This window comes from Schistocerca piceifrons, chromosome 5, assembly GCF_021461385.2.
Source record: "Schistocerca piceifrons isolate TAMUIC-IGC-003096 chromosome 5, iqSchPice1.1, whole genome shotgun sequence".
Lineage (NCBI taxonomy): Eukaryota > Metazoa > Arthropoda > Insecta > Orthoptera > Acrididae > Schistocerca > Schistocerca piceifrons.
Genome location: NC_060142.1, coordinates 579,932,696 through 579,959,209, shown reverse-complemented (window position 1 = coordinate 579,959,209; position 26,514 = coordinate 579,932,696). Strand labels below are relative to the sequence as shown.

General features: G+C 37.7%; 1 protein-coding gene across 2 annotated transcripts in view; it reads left to right on the top strand.

Annotated features, from left to right (window-relative positions):
• The window catches only part of LOC124799250 (chitin synthase chs-2), a 345,843-nt gene that overhangs the window by 284,123 nt on the left and 35,206 nt on the right, over positions 1 to 26,514 (top strand). For both annotated transcript variants that reach the window (XM_047262797.1, XM_047262796.1), the window contains exons 13-17: positions 943 to 1,143; positions 1,226 to 1,452; positions 1,865 to 2,032; positions 14,227 to 14,532; positions 21,157 to 21,404. In XM_047262797.1, the coding sequence (XP_047118753.1) occupies positions 943 to 1,143; positions 1,226 to 1,452; positions 1,865 to 2,032; positions 14,227 to 14,532; positions 21,157 to 21,404 (1,150 nt within the window). The remainder of the gene's footprint in view (positions 1 to 942; positions 1,144 to 1,225; positions 1,453 to 1,864; positions 2,033 to 14,226; positions 14,533 to 21,156; positions 21,405 to 26,514) is intronic.

Here is a 26,514-nt window from a genome sequence, read left to right as displayed (position 1 = left end):
TGCTTCTAATGCTGTTTGCTGTGGGAATGGGTACATTGTTGTTTGATGTATCTGAAAATATGTAGTACAATAATTCAATTACAACATAAACGATGAACTTTGAATTATTATAGAGTGAAAGGAAGTTAGAAAATTCATATAACACTTTCTGAAATATGAGCTGAAATTCAATAGTAATAATAATAATAAAAATAATGTAAAGTTTATACCAGCATATCTGCAATAGGTAAAGAAACATTTGTTTGCTTCTCTTTGTTTTGTTCCTGCCCGGTAGGCACAACATTGCTGTCAGAAGAGTCACAGATTTCATCAATGGCAGGGATATATTCCTCATCATCATTAGTGATTGCAGTGCCAGCCTCCAGTAATTCACTGACTTCACAAACATTATGAGGATCTTCAGCTTCATCTGACACTGAAATCAAATATTTTAAAGTTTCTTAATCATAAAAACCATGTATGGGATATGCCATTATGAAGCAACTGAAATGTGGTCAATACAAACTGCACCTCTCAAGCAATCAAACTTCCTTCCTCACTGACAAAAGGACTACCAATTTTCATAAATCAATCAGGAAGCCAAGCAACAATAGCTGTGGACAGTCAGAAAGCTATTGTTCTCATGTCCTTACCTGCCAAAATGACGGGTAGAGGACCTTATAGTAGTTCACTGTACCACTTTTCAGAAAGGTCATAAATGCTGAATTCATTGCAGATGTGTACCTCACAAATATTTGTTAGAAGTCAAGGGAAGTGGGAACTGTGGAGCAAACCATTTACAAGAGATAAGTCTACTAAAGCAGAGCAACCATCAAATGATGGGTGCAGTCCTTCTAATGTTTCTTAATTCTGTGTTAGAAGTCCATGATGGTAAAGTTATTACAGGTCAATAAAGATTATTATCATTATTATTAACTTAAACAAGATCTAAAACAATTACAGGACCCATGGTGTGGTATCAGATGTTTGAATATGCCATTGGACATTGGCTGCAGAAGGCAACAGAACATATGATAGGCTGCGTCCTGTGTAGCCCTGGATGTTTCTCTCTCTTCAGAGGGAAGGCACTTATGGATGACTGTGTAATGAACAAATATACAACAAGATCAGAGGAAGCTCGACACTATGTGCAATATGATCAAGGTCAGGAGAATCTAAATTTTATAAACAAGGAAAAACTACCTGTTTTTCTATCTGGCGTAATACAATCATTTTATATTTACAGGTGAAGATAGATGGCTCTGTACACTACTTTTACAAAGAGGATACCGAGTAGAATATTCAGCAGCCAGTGATGCTTACACACACTGTCCTGAGGGTTTCAATGAATTTTATAACCAACGGCGTCGATGGGTACCTTCAACTATGGCCAACATTATGGACCTTCTAATGGACTCCAAAAGAACAATTAAAATAAATGATAATATCTCATTACCATACATAGGATACCAAGTAAGAATTATTTTTATTCTAATGATTCATTATTATTATTATTATTATTATTATTGTTGTTGTTTTTCATATTCTGAATGCCAAATAACTATTATCCAAGATCAGACTGACTTCGTATTGGTGTTCTTGTAAGACCACCACACATGTGTCTCCAATAAAAGTAAAGGTAAAATGGATCATAGTTGCTTAAAATGTCTTCAGTTTGCCAGTTGGTATTCCACTAAAACAAGATTTCTTGGATCAATCTTCTTGGAATTAATTTAAATGTAGATATTGTATGTGGTTATTTGTTGAGAACTGCTGATTTGTTTTGTCAACATAAAAGTTTAATAACTACTATTACTTTTTAAAAGCCATCATCTTAAAAATGTCAAATAGAATGACAGTTGTAAATGGATGTCTCCTCTTCCAGATTTTACTGATGGGTGGTACCATCCTAGGTCCTGGAACCATATTCCTTATGTTGGTAGGAGCTTTTGTGGCAGCATTCCACATTGATAACTGGACAAGCTTCCAATATAATATTATTCCCATACTTCTCTTCATGTTAGTATGTTTTACATGCAAATCAAGTTTACAGGTAAGAACGGTGTCTTTAATACACCAAAAATAATATGATACAGGGAAGGTCTGTGTATGTTTAATTTCTTGCAGAAACATAACTGTATTATAGATTTGTATTCACACGCATATGATAGTCGTACTAAAACAGTGATTAAAGTATTGCATCTATCCAAGCAGCATACAACATTTACTCAACAAAAACAAAGAATAACTAACCACTACAAAATGAAGAATAAACATAGGGCAATGAACATACCACCGAACCTGAATACTTTGAGCACTGTTTGATGTCTCTCCAATGTATGATCACTCCATCACACACCCAATAGTGCCAGTGATACTTGGTGCTGAAACAGATGTGGCATCCTGCTCACATGATCTCCTGCTTTGTGAAGTCTGTTGTGATATTTTGTGAACTGCTGTTTGCTGCAGGTTGTGGTGTAGTCATGTCTGCTGCAGTATCTGTAAGTTTAGTGTCTGCTGATTTTTGTGGCTGGTTTGTGACAGGCTAGTTGATGGTAGCTGAGGATGCTGAGGTGATTCACAGAGACTGTGGTGTGAATACTCATCAATCTTAAACGTCTTTCTATCCCTGCCAAGGATGGTGTAAGGCCCGTCATGTGGGGCTTGGAGTTGCTTGCGTGCCACATTGTGCTAGATTCCTGAAAATAAAAGGACAATGAGTGAGTTGGCATTGTGGTGTGACAGGCCAGATTTGTCTGATTTGTGCTGCATTTTGGAGACAAAGTCAGAGGCACTGACACAGTCATTAGTAAGCTTGAGCATTTCACCTGGTAATTCAGCACTTGGCCATGCATGAGATCAGCTGCTGTGGCCTTGAGATCTGTCTTGATGGATGCTCAAAGGCCCAGAAGCACAATGGGTAATGCTTCCGTCCAGTGTTGTGAATCATGACATCTTAATACTGTCTTCAACTGCCATTGCAGTTATTCCATGAGCCCGTTAGGTGGAGGATGGTAAGTGCTATTGGAGATATGCTCCATGCCTAACAGGGTGGCAAGTGCTTTAAACAAATATGATTCAAATTGTCAGCCTTTATCTGTGGTAACATAAAGGAGCATGCTGAAATAGGCAAAAGAATGTGTTTGCTACAGTTTCAGAGATTATATTATTCTTAGGGAAGGCTTCTGGATGATGTGAAAAGTGGTCGATGGCAGTAAGACAGTAATTGAAATCTTTGTATGATGTGAACAGCCCAATAATGTCTAAATGGACATGCTAAAAAAATTGATTAGGTGATAGAAATATGCCAAGTGGTGCTTTGATATGTCAAGCAATTTTATTCATCTGAGAAACCATGCACTGGTCCTCAACCAGTTTGTAATTTTTATCCATATTAGGCCACACAAAAGCATACTTCCCAAGATTTAACATACCATAGACCCCAGTATGTGCCAAATTATGTAATGACGCAATAGCTTGGAGTTGAAACAGTAGGGGGACAAATGGTCACATCTTCAATGTAGAAACATCACAATACATTCTTATGTTCACCAGTGGTACTGTGGTGTGTTGGAGGTGCAGGCTGTTTGGTTGCCTCAGGAATGCACATAGACCTGGACTGAGGTGTTGTTACTTAGCAAGAGCTTGGATTGTAAGCATTTCAATGCAAGGGAGAGTGTCTGCTGAACATTCAAATCACCATGAACGTGAATAACATGCATCATAAATTGGCCAATGTAATGTAGGTGGCATAGCTGTTATGGTGATCCCTTGTCTGGCTTCTGATGAAAGGTGAACATCAGTGGTTCATGGCAGTGACCAAAGTAAACTGCTGCCCTTCAAGGATATGGCGAAACCTTTTGTGGCAGCAATTGTCATGTACAGCTTGCAATTGTATGCCGACCAGCCTTGTTGTGCTGGTGAAAGCTTCTGGCTGAAAAACACAAGTGGTTGCCAGCACTGCTCTATTTTTTGCTGTAGTACAGTGCCTGTTGCTGTTGCTGACAGGTCTACCATCAAAGTCAGAGGGGCTTGAACAACAGGATGGCGATGGCAGTTTTCACTTTGATGAAAACTATTTCTGCTTCACTGATCAACAATATTTCACCCTTCACTTTCACAGCACCTCTCAACACGTCAGCCAATGGAGATGATACCAATACATGATTGTATACAAAACAGCGATAGAAATTTATTATGCCTGAGAATCATCACAGCTCCTGGATCATAATTGGCTGTGGGTATTTGACTATGCCTTGAACTTTCTCATGCACTTGCCAGGGCATTGATGGGATATCCTCAGACCTTAAAACTCTGTCACTCTGTCACTATGCACTTCGAAGAGTTAATAATCAGTCCCTGTGAACAGAGGCAGCTGAAAAGTGACACAAATGCTCCACATGCTCTGATTCCAAAGCAGACATCGCCAAAATATCAGCAATCTACATGCAACAAAAATCAAGGTCGCACATTATCTCATCCATAAAATGTTGGAACATTTGTGCATTAACGCATAATCCGAATGGCATTCTCATAAACTTGAAGAGGCTGAATGGAGTAGTAACTGGAGTTTTGGCTATATCTTCAGGCATGATATGTATCTGACAATATGCTCATAATAAGTCAATGGTAGAAAAGGTGCTTTTGTCATGTGAGTTGTGTGCAAAATCTTCAATGTGCAGATTAGATATCTATCAGGGATACTATGTGAGCCCCCCCCCCCCCCCCCCCCCCCCCCACCCTCCTCCCATTGGTAACTAAATTTTGCTGCGCCAATATTTAGTTACCACAATAGGTCCTATTTCATCAAACATTCCTCAGGGCTTTAATTTCTGAGTATAATTAATATAGCTACATATACAATGGTTGCAACTTATTATTTATGCTTAGTTACTTCTGAGTAACCCAAGATGGCATGTTACTTTTTTAATGACAAGGTTGAAATTATGTGCCAGTCATTTGGTTGATAAATTAAATGACTAGTAATGCCATGGACTATATCAGTAATGAAGGAACTTTCCCATTTGGGTGAGGGTTCTGAAGTAGACAATGGAAGACTTGAAATGAAGTTCATTCACCCTTGTTCTTATTCAGAAATTTACAGTGATTCAAGTATTAATTCATTTAAAAATGTTTCATAAATAGTTCTGACATTTCCGTCTCTGTGATCAGTTTTGAATAAACAGGTACTGGTAAAAAAAATGTTATCAATTGACAGATAGTTCTGATGAGTTTTGATCTAACAGTTTCATTGAAAGTTATGAACAAAATTTTTGTTTGTAAAAGTTTTGGTGATAATTTTGGTGGAGTGGGCATGAAACATTTCAAAACATAAACACACACAATCATGTACGATGGATAATTGCTTGGAAATGGTGCCATCATGATGTCAGGTTGAGATAGCAGGATTGATGACGAGGGTGAAGATGAAAAGAGGCCCTTCTTGAACTAGGACTAGTGCAGGTTGACAAGAACAGGGTGATCCTGAGAGAGGGAAGCAGGTAAGATTGGACCTTCATAGCACCACACTCATATCAGTGACTTGTCAACATGGAAGATTCCAAACAGAAAATAAGAACGTATTTAGATTTACAGTCCTGAAAAGGAATGGGTTAGTTCATGCAATTTATTTACTTCACTTCTGGTCTGAATTCCTTGATCTGGAAGGAGTTGCTCACAAATTGGGTTTATTTTGTATCTATTAACAATATCTCTCAAATGTGTGTCATTTCATATCATAATCCACTTGTGAACTTGTGATGACCTTATCAACAGTCACAGGTTGTCCCTGATGCAATCACATCTTCCCTCATTATCCACAAAATTTAAAATTTTAATCAGGACATGTACTTGTTTACCACTTGGTGACAATAAGCTTTATTGGGTAGGCTGACGATTGAACAGCTTTTTGCAATCAACTAGAATCACTCACATTTTGTGTGCACTCACTCTGTTTCACTGCTCTATAAAAATTCATATTCATTAAATGGCTGCACTTTCAGCAAACACACCACACAACACCTTCATGGGAAGTTCATTACTGGCTGTTTAAACACCAATCTATGTTTTTCATGGATATGTGCACCAGTTTACCTGTTCCAAATTCTATCACATTCCATTAAAACTTCCAGCCACCTCCAAATCTAAATTAATTTAGTTCAGGAATTAGATAATGCTATTGTACCACACCTAGCATTGATTTTGGGATCCTAGTACATGGTTCTGATGTAGGTTCACCTGTTCTGAATGCAGAGCACATTTTGATATTTCAGTGCCTGATACAATGCGATGGCTACAGCCATTATCAGATACATGAAATGTATTTGCAATTGCAAATAAGAACTACAACAGCTGATGTTGGCTCATATTTGCAACTGCTGATACATTTCATGCAGAACACACTGCAACAACTCCAAGATTTAATCCACTTGTGCCAGCATGATATGGGCATCAATAAGGAAGACGACTTAAAATGTCACACTTTATTCTCAGAATCAGAATGAATTAAAACTGTCTTAACAGAGTATAAACAACAATTTCTGTTAGGTTTCGAAAAATATTGCCATAATAGTCTCAGTTGGGAACCACCTCACAAATTAATTCAATAACTTCTCTTCAATGGAAACTCTTAATACCACAAGAATTAATTCAATTGTAAGAATCTAAATAACCCTAAATTCTACAAAATAATTGTTGACATCTTACAAAAGTGATCACTAAGCTTGAAAATAATTATTGTATTGTATAAAATATATGAAATTCATAATTTACACAGTTTCTAAAATAAAAGTTCATTAACACAAACACATATACACTCATGTCATCATTTCAACTTTCTTCATATCACAGATAATATCTTCTGGAAAAATCACAGTTTATTTGTAATACCATATCTAGTGCAATATCTAAACAAAATTTGCAGGCCTATTTATGTTTCAGCATTACATAATTGTCTCTCAGCCTTACAGCAAGCATAATTCTTCTTAAGATCTTGATGGGGATACAACCTTTTCACATGGTGCATATCCCGATATCCCAACACAAATGATCCCGGATGAGGTATCCTAAAGATCTTGAATGGCTCCACAAATAGTAACCGCATTTCTTGTTTCTCTTACCAAGCAATGAAAAACACCTTCTCAGTAAGACCTTTTCTCTGATTTGAAACCAATGAATCCTCAGTCTACGTTTCTCATTGTCAATTTTCCTCTTCCTGGCCTTTTCTGTAAAGTTCAGATGGCAGTTCTTACTCTCTCTCCCACTACCCTTTATTATCTCCAGGTAACCAGGTAGAAGCTATGGCAATAGGCCTTGAGTGGAAAAACATCTAGATTACATATATATACCTTAATATTCCTGGCATCTCTTCAAATATTAGATAGTACTGATTCAAGAGGGCTGACAGTTGCTTCTTCTGCTCATCATCAAAGTGCTCGGGCTCCATTAATTTTTGTTGAACTTGGTCACACAATGCTAATATATTAATCACTTTTGGTTGACATATACTAGTTTGTCAACTATTCTTCACTATTAAATGTACACTCACTCCTCAACAGTACTTCCTATGACCATCTTTCTCCTGCAGTAAGTATATTTGGGCAATAGCTCTGTTGATCCAAAAATTGATGTTTCCCATTGAAAAGCTGATTGTTCCATCCCTCCCTTGGATACTTTTCAGGCCTAGAATATAATCCGCTGCTAAAATTTTTATTACTAGGAATGTACATTTTATGGCTACTTTGCCCAGCTTATCCTCCAACTGAATCTGTACTCTGACACATTGTGATCTTGTGCCTCCAACTATATTACAATTGTGCACTGGAAGTGAAGCCAAACAGGTCCTTTGGGGTACCCTTTGGAAAAAACTATTTGAAATAGTTCACTGACATTCCAAAGTCCAGCACCATTACAATTGAAATATCTTGTACACTCAGATGTATAGCTGAGATCGGTACTGAGGAATCCACTCTGTCACATGGACTGATGTCCCCACGTAGTTTGTCCATAATACCCACAGCACTATTGTAAGGTAAAGAGTTGACTTCTCACTCACAGCCCCTATTTCAGTTAGCAACTGCTCCTATGGGGCATGATACAGTTGCATCTAATTTTACACACTCTGGTCACCAAAGTGAGTCATGTTGTCTATCACACCTGTTATCACTGGTGTTTGTCCTTGCCAGTTATTACTTGCCACGTGTGGTTGCTGTGTTTGACTATAATTCTGGTTCCAGTGCTGCTTATTGGTATTGGAATTATAGACTGGATTTTATCTTCAGTCTGATCTATTTGGCTGATTACCCTGAGGAAGGAAGCTGTTTCCATTCCCACTCTGCCAGTAATTGCAATTCTGTTCAGGACTGTAGCTGTGTTCATAGGACCATTTGCTTGTCTTGTGTGCATGATGTTATTTGCGTGGACATTATATGAAGTATGTTCCTGCACATGGAAATTGCCTTGTACAATTTTCAATTTGATATCTGCCAGAATCACATCAATTGAATCTAAGACAAACATGAATTAACCTATATTCTATTCAGAAGTATGTGTATGTTCTTCATGAACCTCAACTTGGCTTTTAGAATCTGTAGGCTATCATTATCTCAGAAGAGGAGATTAGTGTTTAACATCCTGTCGACAATGAGGTCATTAGAAATGGGGCCCAAGCTCAAATTAGGGAAGGACAGAGAAGGAAATCGGCTGTGCCCTTTCGACATAAGCATCCCAAAATTTGTCGTAAGTGATTTAGGAAAATCATGGAAAACTCAAATCAGGATGGCCGGATGCAGGTTTGAACCATCATTCTCCTGAATGTGAGTCCCTTGTGCTAACCACTGCACTACCCTGCTTGGTGGTTCATCCCAATATCTCACTCACCTTATTCAAAAACTTTTTGAAGTACTGCCCGAAGCAACCCAATTTAAATGAAAGAGGCTCTGGATTAAAGACATGCTTCCTCAGGTGCTCCTCTATCCCTCTAGACCAGGGTTTTCCAAATTGTGTTCCACGTAACACCAGTGTTCTGCAGGTAGTGAATAAGAGCTCTGAAAAAACAAATAAATAAAATAAAAAATAAAACTTTTATAACACAGTGTTTATTTTTTCTCAACTTTCTGATGATACTACTTACTTTTTAAAAAGATTTATAGTGATTTGCATCTTATTAGTTATGATTTAAAGTGGAAGTAATCACTGAATAAAATAGGTTTTTCGTATTTTTAACCTTCAAAATAAAGAATGTGTTTCATCAGATTACCACAAACCTCAAAATGTTGCATAACCTCAAAATGTTGCATAAGAGGAAAAGTTTGGGAATCCCTGCTCTAGACCAGTATTTGGCTAGGAAGACTTTTTTGAATTCCTCATACATCATACAGGAGTCCAGCATATCAGTGGCCCATAGTTTGTCAGCTCTCTGAATATAGCCTGAGACAGAACTTATCTTTTGTGATTCTGCCCATGACCTCCCTAAGACTCTATGGAATCCACAAATAAACACAAAAGGATTTGCAATAATCTTGCCAGGTGAAAACTGTTAAAGCTGCCTAAGTCCGAGAAGTTTCTCCTCCAATTAACATTGTTGTATATATTGTGGCTGATGAAATTTCATGCACTGAATCTGAATTATTATTGCAAAATGTTTGATAAGCATGAACACTGACATCTTCTGGTTTAGTACTCGATGTCTATTCTCTGTCTTCCAAGTGCAATTTGGTATGGCCATCCTGTATTGCCCCCTGAATCTCCTCTATATCTCATGAAAAGACTTCAACAGACTGTGAGATTCTTGTCCCCCACTGTACAAAGTCATGTCCTAATTGATCCTTAATTTTCTCCAGATCTTGCTTGAGTTTATTATTTGAAGGTAAATTATCAACTGATAAGTTTCTTTACCGCTTTCTTAATACTTTTGTGAACATGTTAAAATTGTGTATCATTTGTTGCTCTTTATCTTTTGCCCAGTCATCAAATTTGCTCAAACATTTTGATTTATGTTCATCAAATCTTTTCTCAATCAATTGATCACAACCAGATGATAAGCTACTATTTGGTTTAATTGTCCTAATTTAGTTCCTACTTCTTGTTGTTTATTTCTCAGATCCTGCAACTTGTTACTTTTTATAATCAAAGAGGAAATTGTTCTTGAACTTGTCATAATTGATTTAGATCATTAGAGATCTCTTTTTGCTTTCACACTATGTTTTGCACTTTAGTGAACATCCCACACATTTGGGTTGTACCCTGCTCTAAATCTTGTTTTGTAAGGAATTTTTGTGTGTGTGTGTGTGTGTGTGTGTGTGTGTGTGTGTGTGTGTGTGTGTGTGTTAGAAAGCTTTCTTCCTTTAAAAATTGCACTGGGGGATTGACTAAATGTTGGGCCACATTTAGTTGTTGATCTCTCTGCACCCTAAACTGTGATCTGATTTTCACCGTAAGACAATAAAATTCAAAAATTAAAAAGATCTGTTCCTAACAGGGACACATTCTTAGTAAAAACACAACTTACACTAATTATGTGACATTAAACAGAATTGTGTGTTGAGATCACCAGCACACACCATTAATATTTCTGTGCACGGGATGGTAGGCGCAACAGCCAGATATTCTGAAGTACATTATTGTTGATGGCATTGCTCACAAGTGCCCGCAGGAGTCACAGCAACTGCAAGATGGTGCATTCTTCCAACTCTTCTGTGCACAACAACTTCTCAAGCCTCTTCACCTTCGACTGCAATGGGCAAGTGATTAAAGCATTCTTGATTGTCGCATACCAATTGGCGTTTGGTGGTGCAGCCAGAATATCTTGCATCTCTGTAGCCATGTCTTTGTTCAATGCTAAACAATGTAGCTGTACTTAGTCTCATTTGTTGTCACCTTTGCTAACAAGAACAGACCATCTAACTGTGCAAATCATAAAATAGGACTTTGTTGCTAGAATAGTGGGGGCTTGATTGAGGATCTGCAGATTATTGTGCCCATAAGTGACTCGATTGTAGGTGGCATGTCCAGCTTGAGGATATGACAATGGGACTCGTAAGGGACATGCAGTACAATGCAGTTGGCACACTTGTTTCACGTACATTGGGCAGTCAGTGTCGAGCTGCACATTCATTTCTGATCACACTGCGTTTCAGATTGTGTCGTGGTCACTAAAAATGTTGTTTGTTAGGGTTTTACTTAGAAAAACAGTCTAGATCACACAAATCACATTTATTGATGACTGATTTCAGTCCAAAGATAGACTATCTTCAGACTGTACTCTGGAATATTAAGTACGGAAAATATAGAGGGACATACAAATAAAATATGAACATAAAACAAAGTTATACCCATAGCCTATGTGGGGAGATGGATCTACAGAGCAGGAACTGCAGAAGTCTTCAAGTGCTGTCAGCTGTTGGAGAAGCAAATATGTGGTGCAGTTATGTAGCGGAACTCCACCCCCTACTCATCTCCACAAGTCATTTCTAACCAATACAATGAATTCTTATTGAATACATGATGAAAAACTTGAGTTACTAATTTAAAAATTATAGCTACTTCCAGTATTGTCTGTGAGATTAACTACTATTATACTCGAGATGCAAAGAACAACCAGCTAAATATAATCCATTACATTGTAACATCTTTGACAGCTATTGATGTTGCACATTGCTAAGGAATGAACAGCATCCTGTACAAGCAGATGGTCCTGTAGAGGGCAGTGTAATAGCAATGTTATTGGCCTCTTACTTTATGTTAATTTTCATTTTAATATGTTACATTTTACAGCATAAACTTAAAATAAGCAACTTAAACTGATATTATAATTAGATACCACAAGCAAGCTAGTAATAAAAATTTTATGGACACATTAGACACACTGCTAAGTAACCAATGATGCCTTATACATACACACTGTCTCACAGAGAATGGTGTAAGTTATTGACTTTTTACTGTGGGCTATTTTATATTTCAATTCTTTGCATCACAAATATAATAGTGGTTAATTTTACAGCCAATGCTGTAAATAGATATCATTTTCATGTTAGTAACTAAAGTTTTTCATCATGTATTCAATAATTACTCATTCTTTTGGTCACAAATAACATGTGGAGATGACTAGGGGGCGAAGTATCCGATAATTAACCCCACAGCATCACTGCTTCTCCAGCAATTGACAGCATTGAAGACTTAGCACTTTCTGGTCTGTGGCTCCATCTCCACACATCAACTTTGGGTAAAACTTCCTTTTATTTTTATTACATTATCTACATTTTATATGTATATCCACCTATAATTATAATGCTCTGTATTCCAGAATACAGTCCAATAAATGTTATTTGTGTGATCTAGACTGTTTTTCGAAGTACAACTATGGAACTGATTGCCGATTTCCCAAAATGTTTTCATAAATATTGTTTATCAGAGTTACACATGGGCATTAATACTATTAAAGCACCATATCCAAGTAGCATACAACAGTTATTCAAGAAGAAGAAGAAATAACTATTGTCTACAAAACAAAGAATAAACATATGTCAATGACTGTATCACTGATCATAAATACTTTGAGCATTCTGTGATGTCACTATAATCACCATTGCAATGTATTATCACTACAGTATAATTATAAGTGTAATAGACTTACCTCTCCCTTTTACATGATAAATTATTTTACTATTAAATAGTCATGAACACACTACCCAATACTCTCAGCTGGATTTTCAGCTGGAGTCCATGGGCAAAGAATAAATAAATAAAAAAAAATAAAAATAAAAACAAATATTGCAGGAGTTAGAAACTCAGTCATATAAGCTTTTAACCTAAGGCATTCTCTATACTGTAATAGCATTACAAGAAAGTGATGTGTTTTCTGTTTTAAAAGCATCTTTGGGACAGTTCAGAATGTTTGTAGTGTTCTTATTTACTATGCATTCCATGAGGAGTGGTCAGTATTCTAGGATACGACAGGAACAACCATTTGAAGCAAACAACTTCATAGGGACATATGAACTATGGTTTCCTAGATAGAACACATTTAATGTATGTTTTTATTTATTTTCTGTATTATTCAATACAGAAAAATGATATTTAAAGCATAATTTTACATGCTCATTCAATATCGAGGTCCCACATTACATTTGTTTATTTATACGTGTAAGCAGGAACAGTAAAGAATAATCATCTGTTTCACAGTGCTGGTAGTCAGTGTAGGACAGGGCAGTGCTGTCACTGTGGAGAACTGGTTGTTCTTCATGTTTTACTGTCCCTGCTAATACATATTGATGAAACAAATATTGCACTAGACTAATTTTTGATCGCTCAGTCAAATGGGCATGTACAATTCCAAAAATAATTTTCCTGTATTAAATAACACAGGGAATAAATAACCACATATTTTAAATGTGCCCTGCCATGGAAACCATTCAGAAGAGGGCATACGTCTGTATGAAGTTTTTTGCTTCAAATGATCATTCCTGTCATACGCCTGAATACTGACCATTGCTCCTGGGACACCATGTACATTTTTCTTGTTGTTCCAATACAAAACATTTCTTTGCTTATATTTTTAATACATCAATATTGTCTACCATCTCTATCTTCCTGTGATAGAAATTGAGCAGTTTTATCTATGTGATCTGAAGATACTGAACATGTAATAAACTCGGCTATATATTATTCACAACTCCAAACATCTGAATCTCCATTTTTAACAGAAAATTAAAATGTTTTGGAGTATAGCTTATATTTGCATTTGACCTTTGATATTTCATATCTTATGCACCCATAAATTCAAGAATTCAGAATTGTTTTGAATTTATTTTTTCTTTCACAGTTTTAGAAACTGAAGTTTCTTTTTGTGTACCTTCATAGTTGATGGGAAGAGTTCATCAACTCCAGAAGAAAACATGGTTACTGCTTTATACATATCTCTATGACAGACTTTTTCAAGATTATTTATATAACTATCATTCAGGTATCCTAGAAACATAATACAAACCTGCAGTACAATATTTAATCACTACACGCATTACTTATAAATGGACTAGACAATTTGGGCAGAGTCAATGTTCATGTCCTACTTCTGAAAAAGCTAAATTATACTGTTTCTATATCATGTACTGTCATTCGAGATATTTTTTAAACTATGATTTATTATACTATATGTATGAACTTTTTTCTATGCTCCTATCTTTCCTAAGGCAACTGCTTGCTTATTGTGTATGTTTTATTGCTGATAAATCTGTTTTGTGTGTCATCTAGCTACTTGTGGCCCAGATTTTGTCGACATGCTATGCACTGATTATGATGGCTGTCATCGTGGGTACAGCTCTGCAACTCGGTGAAGACGGCATCGGTTCACCGTCAGCAATTTTTCTCATTGCCTTGTCTGGATCTTTCTTCATTGCTGCCTGCCTTCACCCTCAAGAATTCTGGTGTATTGTTCCTGGAATAATTTACTTGCTTTCTATTCCATCTATGTATCTCCTTCTTATTTTGTACTCTCTCATCAACCTGAATGTTGTTTCATGGGGAACAAGAGAGGTTGCAGTGAAGAAAACAAAGAAGGTTTGTTCCTGCAAGCAAAATATATTGACATAAACTTTAGTTCAGATTTTGCATGATTGGACTGATTGTTGAACAATATACACAGTTTATTTTCTTTTGATGTTTACATTATCAGGAGAGCAAACAGAAAAATAACATATAGAGAGAAACAAGAAATCAATGTTTGCTCAGATAAAATTGCATCTGTTAACAATGAGAATATGATAACACGGTCACTCATGACAATATTCTTGGATAAAATATTCTCAGTCTTCTTGCTTCAGGAGTAACTATATCCGTAAATATCAGAATGTTGTGCAACACTCAAAAGACTGTGGTGGTTTGGTTATATGATAAGAATGTCTTTAAACACAAACCAGTGACATTATTTTGAAAAGGTGCACCTTAAATTTCCAAATCTGGACAAAAGTGGTTGACTTGATAATGATTAGAAGTACTTACACAATGCACTAGAAGATTTGAAATGAAGAAATCAATAAAGTGGACAACTTTACATATTTGTGCAGTGGTGTATCTTCAGACAATACTATACACCAGGAAATAAGCATTAGAATACTGCTGCAACTTCAAAATTTCATCATTCTGTATGTCATTCTCTGTGGCAAATAATTTTCTCATTATATGCCAAGATTACACTTTATAAATGTAACTTGCCCCAGTTTTGACATATGGTTTGGAAACAATGGCACTGACTTCACCAGCCAGCAGTGGCCTCAATGCAAAATGACTGAAGTTCCTCCAGTCTTGCTTTAAAAATAAACAGCAACGATAAAATTAAAAAAAAATAAAGACATATGATACCAACTTTACTCTGAAAGAAGCTTAACTGATGTATTAGAGCTCAAAAGACTGCAGTGGTATGGTCATGTAATAAGAATATCTTTAAACAGAATCTCATGAAAATATTTATATTTTCAAAGCAATATAACAAGAAAAGACATAAAGAAAGACCTAATGAAATTTAGGAAAATAAATCCTCAAAGAGACTGACAAGATATACACAAATATTAATCATGTTCCAAACCAAGAACAATGGTTGAAAAAAATAGCTACGAAGGTGTTCATACACACATTCACTCAGTTTACTGGAGCCAAGAACAGCTGATGATGGAATGGAGAAATCAACAGCTGCTTTGCCACAATTACACATTACATTATGTTTTCAAAAATAAAAGTCTTATCCAATGCTTCAACCTACTGAGATTATGTCATGAATAAATAAGAATGTGGAGACCAGAAGGAACTACGAAATGTTTAACCGGGATAGTGATGAATGGAAGTTGATGCTGGATGCTGAGAAAATGGCAAGAAATAAATTTTTCTGGTGGCAATAGGGGTGCTATTACCATCCCTACATAACAGACATCAACATAATCTCTGGCAGCATATGCAAATTTCTTTTTTTATAATTGATGTATTAATGATAGGGGGTGGGTATTCACAGAGTGACTACTGGATCACATTAACAGCAACAACATTTAGTTGTTCTACGTGATGACAATGCACGAAGGGATGGATATTCATACAGTGTCTACTGGATCATGTTAACAGTAACAACATTAGTGGCTCCACATTATGACAATGCAGGAAGTTATTGAAAGCTCAGGCTCTTACTCACACCTGATGTGGCAAGAAGACTAAGAATATTTTATGCACCTGCTAACATGATCCATTAAAAATAATGTCCATTAAAATTTAATCTGTTAACATCAAGCATGGCTAAATGAAATTATCTTGCAGAAAATTACAAGCATCCTTGAGGTGATGGCACAGTTACAATTTCCTTTCTCTGACTTAAAATCATCAGTAGAAACTAGATGTTGTGGATATTACTGCTTCTTCTCTCCCTACTAATCATTGTATTTTTGTTAATGCTTCACTAAGGTGGTGGGTAATTATTTGGTCCAATTCTCCCATAACTGTAAATTATTTTGCAATTGGTGGGTATTGGTAAAGAACAGATAATATGTACACACTAACTTTAACTTGTGTATATGTTTCATTTACCAACTATAAATTATTAAAGGTATGCATGTTGTGTACTAACATATCATTAGTTGTAGCAGCTGTTTGTCGCATTGGTCATCAGCGCAGCATATAGCCTTACAATGATGGCTGTAACAGTTGGTGTACTTCTGCAAATTCAAGAGAATGGCCTGCTTGCACCTTACTCTGTCTTCTTCTTTGGGGTTATTGCTGTGGTAGTAACTGCAGCACTACTTCACCCAAAAGAAGTGGGATGCTTACCATTTGGTATTGTGTACTTCATAGCCATACCATCAGCATACATGGTGCTGTATATTTTCACACTATTCAACCTTAATGATATTACCTGGGGAACTCGGGAATTCATTGAGAAAAGAACCAAAAAGGTAATTAAATTTTTTGAAATAGAGATAGCACTCTTGCACATTTAGAGCATGACTTCTCTAACTGATAAATCATATATAGATGCTCAAAGTAAAAATGTACTTGCCTTCTACACATTAGAACTATGAAAGGTGGTACAACAAGAAATACACTGTAACATAATTTTTTTCTGGGCTACAAATATGCAGCCGAATCCCAGCTGTTGTAACACACATGTATTTCTGTTGGATTAATTTCACACCCCGATTGCAAATGCCATCATCCATCAATTTCAACACTGACTTTATACCAACTAGTCTTTTTTAACACTAAAACATTAAAGACATGTGCTCAGATAACAATGAATACAGAGAAAAGAACAGTAAAAAAGACCACAGAAATATCCCTGTTTGCACATATAAGCAAATGGGGTAATGCAGAAATATGTAAGTTTTGTTCTAAGTAGAGCTATAAAATAAGGCCACAGAAATGCTATGTTTACAGTAATCACTTGAAATAATCATATCTATTCCTGGTGCTGATAGTTTCATATTCACTAAAAGTTTATACTTATCTTTTTCTCAGCTTTTCAATGATATGAATGATTTTTTTATCATAATACAAAATATTGAAAAGTGGTGCCACATAAGAATGCTGATGATTAATTGGGTATAATGGGTAACTAAGGACGAGGTACTGATTTAAACTGGGTAGAAAAGAAATTTGTGGCAGAAATGGACTAAAAGAAAGGACCAATTAATGGGACATATTCTGAGGCATTGCGGGATGAGTCATCATTTTGGCAGTGAAGGGAAGTGGGGTGGGGCATTATAGAAGGAGGCAAGGCTAGACTACAGTAAGCAGGTTCACATGGATGAAGGGTGTAGTAATTATGCAAATATGAAGAGGTCTGCACAGGACACGTGTGCAGAGTTGCATCAAACCAGTCTTCAGACTGAAGACTACAAGAACAATGCATATCAGAATTATGTACGTCACTCAAAATTAAAAGTGACATTTATGAAGGGCATTCCCATTTTATTCTAAGGCATTAATCCCACAAGGGTATGGGTAAAAACTAATTTTGTAACACTGTTTTAATTTGTGTTCCACAAAATATTGAATGGTTTTTCTTCTTCTTACATGTTATTAACCTGGAAAACAGTTTACATTTTGTCATCATCAGCTCTTTGGCACTTTTCCACACATTACTGTATATATATTTACATGCATTGACATTACTCCTGAAAGTTTTCTAATGTAATCAAACCATTTTGCTTTGTGTCATTTTCTTAGTCTTTTCTAGCCCCATGGAATCAGCCAAAACTCCTCCTTTGTCCATCTATCATCAGTTCACCTGCTACAAAACTGCACACTTCAATTTTATTTTCATTAGTCTTATTTACATCTTCTAATCCAAACCTGTTCCCTGATCCATTTCTTTCTGTCTCTCCCAGTAACTTCCAACATGTATCTCTTCATTGTTCACCAAGCAATCCCCCATGAATGAAAACTGATAATACGCAGTGAATGTAAACTTTCTTTTTCAGACACATCAAAAGCTTAGTTTTATGAGCCTTCTTAGTGTACTAAAACCATTCTATACAATTCAGTCACTGCAGGCTGAAATACAACTGTTCCATGATATGACATCAAATATTTGTACCTGACAATAGTGTAATGCCAAAATTGCAGAAAGATGCTGTCCTTTAAACAATTCATACAGGCCGAGGGCCCCATATTACAAGAACTTAATTGTAATTTATGATGAATTCTTTTATAAATCACAAAATCAAATGATAGAATGTACCAGTAGGATAGTTTTTGTTGTTTTGCTCTGCCAGTACTTCATTTAAGAGATCATATAACACTTTTCTCTGTGGAGAATAGCTGCAAGTGAACAACTGTAGGGAGGAAGCAAGATAAAAAGAACTACATTTATTTCTACAGTAAAAAACTGCTATGTATTGTTCACTTAACTGTGGCTTACTATGCACTATTTCCTATTGTACTTAACACTATGTTATGGTCAGCTTATGCATGTAATGGCTGCATGGGTGAAAATGAACCATTCATGGCATTTTTATCTTGCTAAAAAAAACTCTGTTTCACATAGAAAAGTACCCTCTGAAATGTATTTTATAATGATTTCTGGAGTTGAGATGTATACTGAGGTGACAAAAAGTCATGGGATAGTGATATGCACATATACAGGTGGCAGTAGTATCATGTGCACAAGGTACAAAAGGGCAGCGCATTGGCTGAGCTGTCATTTGTACTCAGGTGACTCATATGAAAAAGTTTCTGATGTGATTATGGCCACACAATGGGAACTGACAGACTCCGAACATGGAATGGTAGCTGGAGCTAGGTGCATGGGGTATACCATTTTGGAAATCATTACTCAATTCAATATCTGGGATCCACAGTGTCAGGAGAGTGCCAAGAATATAAAATTTCAGGCATTACCTCTCACCATGGACAATGCAATGGTGAATGGCCTTCACTTAACAATTGAGAACAGTGGCATATTCATGGAGTTGTCAGTGCTAACAGACAAGCAACACTGTGTGAAATAACTGCAGAAATCAATGTGGGACATATTACAAAGGTATAGATTAAGACAGTGTGGTGAAATTTGGAATTAATGGGCTACGGCAGCAGATGACTGATGCGAGTGCCTTTGCTAACAGCACACCATTGCCTGCAGCGCCTCTCCTGGAGTTGTGACCATATCAGCTGGGCTCTAGACAACTGGAAAACCATGGCCTGGTCAGAAGAGTCCTGATTTCAGTTGGTAAAGCTGATGGTAGAGTTCAAGTGTGGTACAGACCTCAAAAATCATGAGCCCAGGTTTTCAATAAGGAGTGTGCAAGCTCATGGTGGCTCCGTAATAGTGTGGGCTGTACTTGCATGGAATAGTGTAGTCATCTGTTCCAAATGAAATGATCATTGGATGATATGTTCAGCTACTTGGAGGTCACTTGCAGCCATTCATGGACTTCACATTCTCAAACATTCTGGACAATAAAACAAATGATTTGTCCACCCAAATTGCCCGACATGAGTCCCATCAAACATTTATGGAATGTAATCAAGAGGTCAGTTGTGTACAAAATCTGACACTGGTAACACAATCACAATTATGGGCACTTATAGAGGCAGCATTGCTCAATATTTCTGCAGGGGACTTCCAATGACCTGCAGATCCATGCCGTGTCAAGTTGCCGCACTACACCAGGCAAAAGGAGGTCTGACACAATAGCAGGAGGTATCATATGACCTTTTGTCACCTCAGTGTAGATGTAAATGCAGATGTACCATTGTTAGCTGCTTAAGATTCATACTGATGTTTGTTCAGTATTAGACATTGACTCAGTGATGATGATGGTGAGAAAAATATGGTTTCTGCAAATACAACTACAAAATCCTTTGAAGTGTGTGATGCAGTATTTTGCTTCCATTGTTCACTACAGGTCACAGTAAAACAATGGAAAATTCACAATGGAATAATGACTATATTATGAAAAGCGTAAACTGCTACTCACCATATAGTGGAGATGGTGAATCACAAAAAGACTGCTAAACAAGTAAGCTTTCGGCCAAAAGGCCTTCTTCTGAATTATGCAACATATACTCCGTCTGGCTGGCCTTGGCAGCCAGAGACAGTGATTACATGTGTGTGAGTTATGTTTGCATGGATGTACGTGTGTATGTTGCCTAATTCAGAAGAATGCCTTTTGGCCAGTTTGTTGTGCCTGTCTGCAATCCAACATCTCCACTATATGGCGAGTAGCAACCTATCCTTTTCATAATACTGTCACAGGTTACAGTAATTCAAGTGATATCCTAATAATAATAGTTTTGATTGTTTTAACAGTGAGATATGAATTGGATTACTTAGTTCTTCTTTTCTTAAATTGAGTGTTTTGAAAGAATAATCATCTTGCTGATAAATATGGGCTTATATATAATAAAGAACTTAATGTTCTTTTGAAATTAAATATTTTGTATCATAATTGTACATATGCAGATCAGTCAATGATTTCCTGCAGTCAGTGATATACATTTAAGTTATATGCATAGAAACGTTTCACAAGGTTAACAACTGAATACAGAGCTCAGGAAACCTCGAAGCTTATAGTAGGAAATGCTAACAGACACTTATGGTTAAAATAGGAAATCATTGCTTACAACTATTTTACTGTTGCACACTTAATAAAAAAAATTGTATTCAGAGTTCATTTGACAGAACAAATGACTTCACATTTTTAGGAAATAGAGCAAGAAAAGAAAGAAGCTGAAGAAGCAAAGAAGAAAGCCAGGCAAAAGTCTCTCTTGGGCTTTCTTCAAGGAGGTGGTGGAGGTGATGACAATGAAGAAGGATCCATTGAAATCTCCTTCGCTGGCCTCTTCAAATGTATGTTTTTCACGCATCCCAAACCAATTGATGAGAGGCAACAGCTCCTCAGAATTGCAGAATCTCTGGATTCTCTTGGAAAGCGTTTGGAAACAATGGAAAGGTCAGTATTTCTTAATGTCCACATCACATAGTGGGGAAAAAAATACACACACGCACACACACACACACACACACACACACACACACACACACACACACACACACAGAGAGAGAGAGAGAGAGAGAGAGAGAGAGAGAGAGAGAGAGATTATGTATGGCTTCTAACTGAAAACATTGCACTAGAAATGAATGAAGCAGATTTATATCATATTATATAAGAAACTAGAAAAAATAAATATTCAAAATAAATTAAATGAACGAACACAAATTTCTTGACTCTAGTCTTCCAAAAAAATTCCTGTAGGATCACAGAATACAAGATTATTGTGAAAATGACATAGACTGATATACAGAATTTGTTATTTCCTCTATCCCTTGATGCATCCTCTGCATTGCCTGATGCAGATTAGTAACTATGACATACAACAAAAATTATACTGTGCCAGATGATACCATGACAAAAATAAACTGCTGGCCATCAACACTGTAACGTCACAAAGGATACAAAATAATGAAATTTTACTTCTTGTGTCTGTACAGTATAGCAGGAAAGTTGCATGGTTAAATTTGTGGGATGGGTTGGACACCATCTGTATCAAAGTAGGTCAAGACAACATGGGTAACATGTAGTCTCGCATTATTATGTTAAAAGATAACATCATGGAGATCTCAAATATAGTGTGCAGCCACCAGCCTTAACACATCACAAATTTAACAGTTGCTGTCAAAATTACTGGTTATGCAAATCAGAGGTGATCACATTGTGTACCCACCCAATCAGGTCAAGTTTTGCACTCATCCGACAATAATGGCTGCAATCTGACAATGTTTGTTCTCTTCAGGGCCTCCAAACATTGGTATGCCTATGGTGTACTGTACACAGGTCCTGCCCTTTTCCGAAAAGTGAACATTATCACTGAGTGCACCACTGTTAGTATGTCTGCTGTCATATCAAGAGAAGCTGAAACAATGGTCACCCTGCTAACAATACAATACGTGCCACTCCAGATGTCATCACATTGTTCATATCAATTCTTGTCTTGCTACAAACAAACCCATTTTCTGCCATGTGCCACAAAGTCATGCTATATGCAATTATAAACTGTTCCTAGGAAATCCAGATCACATCTTTTACAAATACTCACAAAGGCATTTACACCATACATATATGAAATATAATATGATATTCCTTTAATAAGCACTAATAATAATTGGAGATAAGTCCTGGCAAAATATGGTAAATAATGAAAAATTTTAGTTTCATTATGACTTCATAGTCATTGGTAATGACTGTTCTGGGTCAAACAATGGAAAATCCAGTATAGAATAATGACAATATTATGAAAAGGATAGTGATGGTAGGGAATGGAAACCTCATAATTCCATCTGTTTGTGAAAAATTGTAATTCCAGTTATCGGTAACTACATAATCAAAGAGAAATTTGAAAATGCATGAATTTCTCTAATCTATCAATAACTAGGCTTCTACTAAACAATTATACATGTAGCAACTTTCCGTATCACTTCGTATTATTTTTTTATGAATCCATTTTTGCTTCACCTGCAAAATTTAACAAAATGGAGTTACAAGGTTTTCCTTGCCTACCATTGATTGATTGCTACTCACCATGTAGTGAGATGTGAAGTCACAGACAGGCACAACAAAAAGACTGTTAAATAAGTAAGCTTTCAGCAAATAGGCCTTCTTCTAAAGTGGACAACATTCATGCAAGCACAACTCACATGCACATGACCACTGTTTGTGACCACTGAGGCCAGATTGTGAGCATGATGGGAGAAGCAATCTGAGTAGTGGGGCTAAAAGAGGAGGCTGGGACAGTGAGGGGAAGATTTAGCAGGGTAGGGGTAGGGATGGAGTGAAAAGCACTGCTTGTGGAAGAATACATGGGTTGGTGGGGACAATGTAGTGCAGCTGGGTCTAGTTTGGGGATTAGATTGTGAGGGAGGAGGGGGGGGGGGGACAGTAAAGGAGATAAGTAAAGAGAGTGCAGGTATGTTGTTGGAATAGAAGGCTGTGTAATGCTGGTGTGGAAACAGGGAGGGGTAGGTGGGTGAAGGAGAAAGACTAACGAAGGTTAAGGTTGGGGGTTACAGGAACATATGATATATTGCAGGGAGAGTTCCCATCTGTGCAGTTCAGAAAAATTGGTGTTGGTAGGAAGGATCCATATGATGCAGGTTGTGAAACAGACATTGAAGTGAAGAATGTTGTGCCAAACAGCGTGTTCAGTAACTGGGTGGTCCAGCTATCTCTTTGCCACAGTTTGTTCGTGTCCAATCACACGGACAACAGCTTATTGGTTGTCATGCCCATGTAGAATGCAGCTTGTAGATCCCATGAGTAATTTCACAGGCCTTTGATGGGATGGATGATGCTTGTGACCAGACTAGAGTAGTTAGTGGTGGGAGGATGAATGGGACAGCTCTCATATCTAGATCTGTTACTGGGACATGAGCTGTAAGGCAAGAGGTTGGGAGCAAGGGTGGAGTAGGGGTAGATGAGGATATTGTGTAGGTTTTTTGGGCAGTGGAACGCCACTATGGGAGGGGTGGGAAGGAAAGTGGGTAGAATATTCTTTATTTAAGGGCACGACAAAAAGTAGTTGAAACCCTGGTGGAGAATATGGTTCGGTTGTTCCAGTCCTGAGTTAGTACTGAGGGTAGCGCTCCTTTGTAGCTGGATGGCGGAACTTTGGGAGGTGATGGGTGACTAGAGACATAAGGCATGGGAGACCTGTATCTGTACAAGGTTAGGAAGGCAAGTTCTGTCCATGAAGGCCTCAGAAGACCCTTGGTATATTTGGAGGAGACTGCTTATCAGTAAAAATGTGATGGCCGAGTGTGGCTACATTGAAAGGAAAGGGACTACTCAGTATGGAAAGGGTGATAATTGTCAAAGTGGCAATATTGCTGGTGGTTGATAGGTTTGATATGTATGGAAGTCTGATGTAGCAATCTTTGAGGTGGAGGTCAGCATAGAGGAAGGTGACTTGTTGAGTTCAGAAGGAGCAGGTGAAGTGAATGGGGGAGAAGGTGTTGATGCTCTGGAGGAATGTGGATAGGGTGTCCTCACCTTCGACCCAGGTCACGAAGATGTCATCAACGTACCTGCAGCAGGTGAGGAGTTTGGGATTCTGTGTGGTTAGGAAGAATTCCTCTAGATGGCCCATGAATAGCTTGGCATAGGATGGTGCCATGCAGGTGCCCATTTTGTACCATGGATTTGTCTGTGTGTGATGCCTTGAAAGGTGAAGTAATTTTGGGTTAGGATAAAATGGTTCAAATGGCTCTGAGCACTATGGGACTTAATTTCTGAGGTCATCAGTCCCCTAGAACTTAGAACTACTTAAACCTAACTAACCTAAGGACATCACACACATCCATGCCCGAGGCAGGATTCGAACCTGCGACCGTAGCGGTCGCGCGGTTCCAGACTGTAGCGCCTAGAACCGCTCGGCCACCACGGCCAGTGGTTAGGATATAGTTGGTCATAATGACCAGAAAGGAGGTTGTAGTTCTGGAATCCAGCAGGGACTGTTGAAGGTAGTGTTCACCAGTGGCAAGGCCATGGGAATTAGGGATGTCAGTGTAAAGAGAGATGGCACCAATAGGGATGAGCAGGATACCATGTGGTAAAGGAACAGGAACAGTGGAGAACTGGCAGAGTAAATGATTGTTGTCTTTTATGTAGGAGGCTAGAGAAGGGTATGGGTTCCAGGTAATAGGCTGAAGATGTCGGTCTGTGAGAACAGAGATTATTTCAGTGGTGGCACAGTAACCAGCCACAATGGGGCACCCTGGGTGGTTAGGTTTATGGATTTTAGGAAGCATGTAGAAGGTAGGAGTGTGGGGAGTGGTAGAGGTGAGGAGAGAGACTCAGAGGACAGGTTTTGGGATGGGCTTAAGGATAGGAGGAGAGACTGGAGGTCCTATTGGATTTTTGGAATGGGGTCACTGTGGCAGGCTTTGTAGGTGAACGAGTATGACAGCTGGCAGACTCCTTCCACCAGATAAGCTCTGTGGTTCAAAACCATTGTGGTGTAGCCTTTGTCAGCAGGTAGGACTATTAAGTCAGGATCAGTTTTATGTGGTGCTCTGCAGTTCTTTCTGTGGATGTAGGGTTAACTTTCATGTCGAGGGATTTAGAGAATGATAATGAGGCAAGGTTTGAGGTTAACAAATTCTGAAATGTTAAAAGGGAGTGATTTGGGTGTGTTAGAGGTGAACCACAGTTGGATATAGCAGTAAACTGAGTCAGCAGGGTTCAGTGTTGGTTTTGGGTTGAATCTGATTGGTAGGGTTAGTGATGAAAAAGTGAGAGGGAGATTCCACCAATGCATACACAGTCTCTTAACTTCTTTTCTTCTCAGCTCCCTTCCCCTGTTCGCCCCCCCCCCCCCCCCTCTACCTCCAGGTCTAACCTCTCAACTGCACCTAGCTGCCCTACACAGCCCCACTAAATGTTGTATGCTCCCATAAGCAGCACTTTCTGTCCCCCACCCCTACCCTGCTATCCCTTCCCCCTTCCTGCCTCAGCCACATCCTTACATGCACCATCCAGATTCCTTCTCCCATCACGTGCTGTTGCTCGCAGTCTGGCCTTGGTGGCCAGTGACAGTGGTCATGTGTGTGTGTGTGTGAGTTGCACTTGTGAGAATTGTGTGTGTTGTCTACTTAGAAGAATGCCTTTTGGCCGAAACTCACTTTTGTAGCAATCTCTTTGTTTTATCTGCCTGTGACTCAGCATCTCCACTATATGATTCTTCTGTGCCTGCTGTTAAAGAGTAAAGATTCCCAACCTTTTTCCTTGTTAACAGAACTGCAATAAAATCTCTTATATCAGAACAACTATTTTACTTTATTGTTCTACTGTTTGGCTGAGATTGTTCAGTTATACAGTTTTATTTCGTTTATTTATTTATTCATTCAGCTGTAGACAAATTTCTTTGTATGGACGATCTCACTGTATATATTTATATGCATTATTTATAGTAGAGGTACATAAGATAAAAATACTAGGGCAAAAGCAGGATATACGTAAGATGACCATGATGTGGACGTATATAGACCATTTATCACTAAATTACACT